We start from the raw sequence: 7,840 nt of genomic DNA on the forward strand, positions 1-7,840 counted from the left end.
TATTATGGAGTACTGTATGCCTGGCCCTATGGCTTACAATCCAAACGGCGTAATAATATATAGTTCACACTCAATAACATTTCCGCTGATTTGCTTGCCCAAGTTACAAATAAATAAATGAGCAAAAGCGATTCATCCCTCAGATGTGCAGTGTGCTCTGCTTTGCACAGCAAAGACGAAGGGAAGGTTTGTCACTTCACCACACATTGGTCAAAGAGTTTTTCCAAAAATGATTCCATCTATATTTGTTCTAAGGGCAGCAGGTATATTTTTGATGATGTGGAGAAGAGAGGGAGGAATGTGAGAGAAAGATCGAGGTATTTGTTTTGTGAAGCATCGCATCATGCATGAGCAAAAATTTAGACTATAAGAGATATTTCACCACTGTATGAATTAATGCTGCCATGCAACTCACAAACTTTTTCTTTCTGATTAGATGGATTAAGGATAATTGAATTACTAGAAGACAACTTAACAGACAATCCATTACGTGGCGGTGCATGAGACAATCTATAAGACAGTGCCATTGTACTTTCCCTTAGGTCAATATCTGTAAAAAATATATAAACTAGAATGAAAAGGCTTATACCTTATTCACATAAAGGTACTTATCTTAAAAAAATGCTGTCAATCTAAATAAAATATCAAATGTTCATGGTCAAAATAATTTAGAAATTTTAACTTATGAAAAGTATTATATGTCTTCATACGGAGATGACACTTCTTCCTGCATAAGGAGGAATAACAAAAATGAAAGAAAAATGTGCAGTTGAAGATGACACTTCAACTGCAACAAACGATGTCAATCAAGACATGAAAAAACATGAAAGGCTACCGACGATTGAATACCTAATCGTTGAGGTTTTGATGTTTCATTCGGGCCTCCTATGTCTTTTTTAAGAAAAAGAAAATTTTATTATTCTAACCTCTGATAGAGTTTTGCACTCAACCAATCTATTATTACAGCTGAGCCTTCTACTAGATTTAAAGAGCTCACAAAAAGCAAAAGAAGAAAAGAAGACCAATTAACTAAGCACTGAGCCTATTCGGAGACAGTCACTCATGTTTGACGAAAATCTCCATTGTTGGAATCTCCAACATTAATTCGATAATACCCATTTCAGCGTAGGTCTATTTTCCTCTTTATGTAGGATAGACCATGAGCGCGACAAGGTAGTCCTGAAAGTAACTGTCAATAGAAGTATATCACTTTATTATAAAAAAAAATCGCATCATTTCTAGATAGCATCAATGTCACCTCAATTTCAAGGATTTATCAAAAGACATGAAACAATGCCAAATAAATCCCCTCCATTGGACCTACGCCTCGCTGTCCCCGGCACAAACATCCACGACCCCACTTTTCAGGTGTTGTTTTAGCTGTACACTAATCCACCTGAATTCATACATATTGTGCAGGATTAAAGTTCAGCCAAATAAACCATAACATAAGATTGCAGAAGCTTGTTGCAACGCCACACTCTCGATTCCCATGATTTCAGAAGTCTAATACATTGCAACCATGAAAAAGATAAGGATGCAAAATTAAAACTAATAATGGAGCATACTCTCTCCGTCCCAAAATAAATAACTTTATTAAAAAAATCAGACAAATTAAAGACATTGACAAAAGATGTATGTATCCTCGTCTCTTTTTCTTTCCCGAGTGATGTCTCCTGGATTTGGCAGTTATCATTTGCATGTACCCATGATTAGCTTTCATTTTAGGAGGCAATATCCCATGTTTCTGTAGATTATTATTTTTATGGAATAAATTTTAAATCTTAGAAAATATTTATTTTGGAACCGAGGGAGTACGTCGTTGACCAAGTGTATAATGGTATTTAATTTAATTGAACTTTACTATAGCACGGACGTGCAGTTTTAGTGCCATCCGACTGCACAGTCTTTTCTTTTGGCAAAACCTGATCCCAACGCCGCGTGGCCAACGTCCACCGCACCACAGGTCAACTCCGGCGTCGCTGCTCCTCCGCCGTTCCCTAATCTTAGATGAGATTAAGGGGCTGTTTGGTTCCTTCCCCTCCTCCAAAAATTTCTGTCACATCGAATATTTAGACACATGCATGGAGTATTAAATATAGACTAATTACGAAACTAATTACATAACTTGCGACTAATTTACGAGACGAATCTTTTAAGCCTAATTAGTCCATGATTTGACAACATGATGCTACAGTAAACATGTGCTAATGATAGATTAATTAGGCTTACAAATTTCGTCTCGAAAATTTGCCTCCATCTATATAATTAGTTTTGTAATTAATTTATATTTAATACTCTTATTAGCCTCTAAACATTTAATATGACATAAATTTTAGGAGCGTCTAAAGAACCAAACACGCCTAGGAGACTAACGAGAGGAGAGAACGGGTGTTGGAGAGAGAATGCGGAGACGAGCATCGGTGGATAACGAAACTGCGCTAATGAGTGGGGCCCACCTTGTGGACCGAAGGCTGAACGCCCTAACCGCGCGGTGGCAATAACCGATCGACATGGGTGGTCGATGTGCAGGAAGAATAAAAATCAACGGCGGATCGGATGTGCATGCGAAGTCGCAATAGCGTGCGCGGCTGTGTAAAGAAGTATTTGGGTAATTTAATTCATGTAGTATTGTTGGTATGTTACAATTTAAATTTACATCGATTAGTCACTATGCTGCTACTAGGATACCAGCTTCGCATCGACTAATGCATATGGTTGTTCAGGATACCAGCTTCGCATCGACTAATGCATATGGTTGTTCATTGTTATGCTGCCTGACGGGCTCCTGGCTCGCCGCACGCTGCTCCCTCCTCCCTGCTCGCCGCTTTCCATCATGGGCATGGGAGCATGGCCATCAGCGAGGATGCTGCGGAGAAAAGGCCCGCCTTCGCGGATGAAGTGAAGAGGATTTAGGAAGGGACTTAAGCAAGAGAAAATTGGAGAGCGACAGGGCGAATGAAGCTGCGCAATCACAAATTCACAGAGCGACAGGGCGAATGTATGCGCGGGTCGTAGCTAAGGATGAAAACGGTACGGATATTTTCCGACCGTATTCGAAACCAAATTCATTTAGAGGGTTGAGATCTATCCGTATCTGAGTCCGGATATCCAACATCTGATACCGTATCCATATCTGAATACTCAAATCGCATATTTATGATGTCGATATCCAATCGTATCCTATCCGACATAGTTGACACTATCCATATTCGAATCCGAATCCGGACAAAAATATGAAAACAAATGTAATATCAGTGATATCTGTCCGTATCCGATCCGTTTTCATCCCTAGTGATAGCCATTGAGTCCTTGGGCCAGCAACTCAGGCAGGCGCACGGACAAAATTGGCAAGTGGCCTTGTTGCCGCACTGACAGGCCCGTTCCTAGCCCAAAATTAGCATCCGTGCACTATATAAAGGAGTATACAATCGGTCTCTTCCGTTTTTTTTTCTCCCGTAGCTGATTAGTGGGAGGGGACACAATGGCACATTCCGGCGACTCAACGCCATACCTTCAACAGGGTCATCATTTATATATATCACGTAGAACATTTGTATAGAACTCAGCCATCGTATCTTCCAAAATCCTAGCCTGTCAGACCATCAAGTGTCCACTAGAGAGTCAAAAAGGATATTTTGAACAGAGGAGGGATTTCCAAAGATGTTGCTAATCTTGTAATTGCTTTGGCCCTACTGTATGTCATTTCTAAGGGGAATTTACTCGTTTGTTTAACCCCCCCCTTTGCCCTGATTAAGTGTGGTGTGGATCCACCATTGTAACCTAATCCTTCTTTCCTTTTTAATTGAATGACACAGCTCCTTCCCTATGTCAACGAAAAATTGGATGGGCATATTGACGGTGCTCCAGCAAACTCTAGCGCGCCTACGGCAGGGGCGAGGATGAAGAGGAGGGCGGGGTCAAGTACAAAAACAGGGTGCTAGCTCGACGGCGGGACGGCGCAGGCGAGGACGAGCGCAGAAAGGGAGCGCGGCGCAGGGAGGAAATCACAGCTTAATTTCGTCCTTTATTTAACACACAGGAAAATACGAATAACATTTGTGTAGAATGCAACCATCATATCTACTAAACACAGAAATATTTGAATTTCCTATTTCGGAACGAGCACACAGGCTAATTTCTTCCAACTTTCATGCTCAACATTTCGTTAGGCACATGACCTGCTCCGGCTTTCCCTCCCGTCTCAGCCCAAAAATACCATCCCAGGCTAAGAAAAATAAAATGGGGTTACCATAAAATATATTATAGCTTTATAGAGGAGACGAAGATATATATATTGTACCACAAAGGATTCATCCACTTTGAATAACATATATAATGATGAGCAAATTATTGAGAAATCGACAGGCTCTGCACTGATCAGTCAGCCTTATTTCCACTAAACTCAGGAAATTAACCTTAGGAATTAATGATAACATGGAGCGGTCATAAAGTAAGAAGCGAGGGGTATAACAAACAAAGAGCAGTTCATCACAAACAGGACAGGCATTGCAACCAGGCGACGGATTGATCGATGGGGCTGATGGAGATCTAGCCGCCGTTGGATTAATTATACGGAGGCCAGCGTAGCAGCATCGCTTACGCTTAGCCAATGTAGTAGAGGGGGTCAGGCAGCTTGAAGGTGCGCGCGCCCTCGGGCACGCCGAGGATGTCGCTCCACTGGTCGCCGATGTTGCCGACGATGACGAACCCTGCGTCCTGGAGCTTCTGCCGCTCGCCGGACTTGTAGGCGATGGCGGTGGCCTTGAGCCCGACGGGCTTGAGCAGCAGCTTCATCCAGCCGAAGTAGCCCTGGCGGCGGAGGTTGGCCACGGTGATGGCCCTCTGGTCCTCGGTGCGCCCCGTCAGGAACACCGGCTTGATGCCGAGGGAGATGAGCTTCTTGAAGAGCCGCTGCGTCTCCGGCAGCACCGGCGCGCTCCCCTCCAGCACGTACTCGTTGAAGCTCGTCGCGTTGTACGGCTTAGTGCTAGGCATTAAGATTGAAAAAAAACAATTAGATAGAGGTAAAGTATAGTTGGGAGCACGCGAAAGCCAGCAACGTTTGCGTGTACTTATCGGTCGGCTTATCAGATAGAATTTACAGTATTTTTCTTTCATAACAAAACAGCTTCAGCTGGCTTATCAGCCAGCTTATGTATCAGCCGAACCTGGCATATTCTGGGTGAACTGTAGGCAGCCTGCTCTTGGATAGGACGCTATCTAGATTCCAGAAATTGATAAGGTTTCTGTAGCCAGAAAGCGTTGGCCAAGCGGACCAGCAATATATCCTACTGCACGTACTCTGCACGCGTACATGATCCTAGTCTGATCTGGCATAATCTCATCGACGTCTCCGTCAGGCATTGTTTTGCTCGGCACATGCTGCCCTTGTCCAGGTCTCCAGGACAATCTGTGCCCCTTTCATTGAGATAGAGGACACAAAGAAAGGACATACATACATACATCGTACATACATACATATATATATATATATATATATATATATATATATATATATATATATATATATATATATATATATATATTTATGTTTTAATTTACACCTCAGTTTGTCAGAAGGTAGAAGGTTTTCTACTGGACTACTCCCACATGGCCATACGCAATTACGTTTGGAACATTTGTAACATGTAAATGTAAGAGTTTCTAACTTTGTGCTAAATCAAACTATTAATACAAGTATGATTAAGTTAATAGAAAAAACAACATTATTTATGAATGATACCTTATGAGCATCATGAGATCCATTAAAAGATGAGTATATTTTTACATTTTTCTTCTTTGATGTCAGAGATGGTAATGCTCAAAATTGGTCAAACTTTCAATAGTTGCACTTAGAATAGAATCAGAAGCATTTATAATTTTATTTGGATGGTGAGAGTAGACCGTTTTGATTTTTTTTCTAAGTCAAATTTATCTAATATTAAACAATACAAGTTTATATATAAAAAATATATCAATACCAGCATGTTCGCTTCCGTAAACTATCGTAAATTTTCAGGCAGAACAGTATTTCTCTCTCACATCAAACCAGCCAGCAGTAAATAATCCACGATCATTTACGGCCTGCCGAACAGGCTGAATACCACAAAGATGTACTATAAAGATGGTGGCATATTTTGTTCTATACAAAATTTTAAACTGCTTACACCTTGAAATGGACGGAATAGCTAGCGTTGAAGTCATTTTTACAAATTAAAAAACAATGTTCGGTCGTCAACTGATACGCTGGATTTTATATACGCATGATTTTAAATTAGATTTTTAGTGGCATATGGCTTAAGGACAACCGTCTCTCAAAATATACAGGACTATTTGTACTTACTTGTGGCTGACATATATATCCCATAACCAACCGCAGTAAAAATATATATTCTTCTACTCACTACGGGATACAGTAGATTTGCCGAGTGTCAGGGGCACTCGACAAAGGCCCAAAAACACTCGGTAACTGCTTTGCCGAATGCTATATGTTTGCCGAGTGTCGAATTAAAAGCACTCGGTAAACAAGAGATTTGCCGAGTGCCCGATGGAATGCACTCGGCAAATCCTCAGGCACTTGGCAATTTTACTGTTTTCCCACTAGTAGTAGTTTTAATCAACCACTGGTAAAAATAGGAGCATTTCTACTGAGGGTGATGCTGTATAAAACACAACTGAAATGATTTATTTCACTAGCGGTTCTTGTGTGTTGGCTCCTCCAAAAAAATCACTGCACTAGCGTCTACTTTTGTACATCGTCAGTGAAAAAAAATACGTACTAGCTAGCTCTAATGAAAACCGTTTCTATATTAGTGGGTCTAGCGTACTGTGGTGCTAGCAAATTATTGTGGTATTACCTCAGGCCAGCTAATTCTTAGCTTCCCACTTTCAGTACCGTTACGTACGTACGTGTAATTCCCAGATTAGCGTACGTATAGAAGTACGTACACGGGTAAATAAAAAATTACTACTATTAAACAACGCATGTACGTACGTACCCGAAGCCATGGGTGGCGTAGTAGGGGAGGTTGGAGAGGGACGTCTCGTCGATATCGAACACCCACACCTCCTTGCCGTTGCCGACGAGGTTGAGCGTCTCGGCGTACGCGACGGCCTCGTCGACGACGACGCGGGAGTCCCGGCGGTAGTGGCCGCCGAGCATGTAGTGGCCGACGTAGCCCTCGCAGCTGGCCGGCACCGTCGTCCAGTCCCGCTTGTTGTACGTCTCCACGGCCAGGCGCCAGCTGTCGCACGGCACGCCGGCGCGCCTGGAGAAGTCCCCCGCGGAGCCGAGCAGCGGGTGCAGCGCGTGGATCAACGGCGCCGACGACACGTCTTCCTTGAGGCGCTCCGCGGCCGCCTCGACGACGTACTGCGCCGTCGGCAGCATCCGCAGGCGGCTCAGCGGCCCCCGCCACGCGCTGCCGTCGCAGGAGCAGCCGGCCACGAGGACCATGAGGAGGAGGAGCTTGGCCGTGGCCATTGCCATTGCGCCACGCACTCGATCTGCGTGCTAGCTCTAGCCTCCAGCTACTACCTGGGACTGGGACTGGAGGAGGAGGACACTGTGCCCTGTTCTGCCATCCACAGGCGTGGTTGTGTGAACTTTTATAGAGCGAGCGTGTTTGCTTGCTCGGTCGCGGTAGTGTTGAGGGCCCACATGTCATCGGCCCAGCGCGTGAACCACGTGACTGACGTTGAGGGCAGGTTTGGACGTGCGCGATGGGACGAATGGTAAATGGTAATAGACGAGCGCGGCCGGCCGTGTACCCATTATTAGGCCTGGTTTAGTTCCACCCAAAATCCAAAAAGTTACTACAGTACCTGTCACATCGAA

At 43.5% G+C, this 7,840-nt stretch overlaps 1 protein-coding gene across 1 annotated transcript; it reads right to left on the reverse strand.

Moving 5' to 3' along the window:
- Positions 1-4,248: 4,248 nt before the first annotated feature.
- LOC136514781 (stem 28 kDa glycoprotein-like) lies at positions 4,249-7,583 on the reverse strand. Its single transcript, XM_066508488.1, has 2 exons — positions 7,002-7,583; positions 4,249-4,990 (listed from the first exon to the last, which is right to left on the reverse strand). Exons 1-2 carry the CDS (start codon positions 7,490-7,492, stop codon positions 4,606-4,608), a joined length of 876 nt encoding a protein of 291 aa, XP_066364585.1. The 5' UTR covers positions 7,493-7,583; the 3' UTR covers positions 4,249-4,605.
- Between the last annotated feature and the right edge of the window lie 257 nt (positions 7,584-7,840).

Source organism: Miscanthus floridulus, chromosome 17 (genome assembly GCF_019320115.1).
Source record: "Miscanthus floridulus cultivar M001 chromosome 17, ASM1932011v1, whole genome shotgun sequence".
In the NCBI taxonomy this organism is placed as follows: Eukaryota; Viridiplantae; Streptophyta; class Magnoliopsida; order Poales; family Poaceae; genus Miscanthus; species Miscanthus floridulus.

What these genes read in the sequence shown, in the direction of transcription:
- LOC136514781 (XM_066508488.1), bottom strand. Translation starts at nt 7,492, where the DNA reads ATGGCAATGGCCACGGCCAAGCTCCTCCTCCTCATGGTCCTCGTGGCC. An exon ending in TACGCCACCCATGGCTTCGG is followed by an intron (nt 4,991 to 7,001) that starts GTACGTACGTAC and finishes CTTAATGCCTAG; the next exon opens with CACTAAGCCGTACAACGCGA.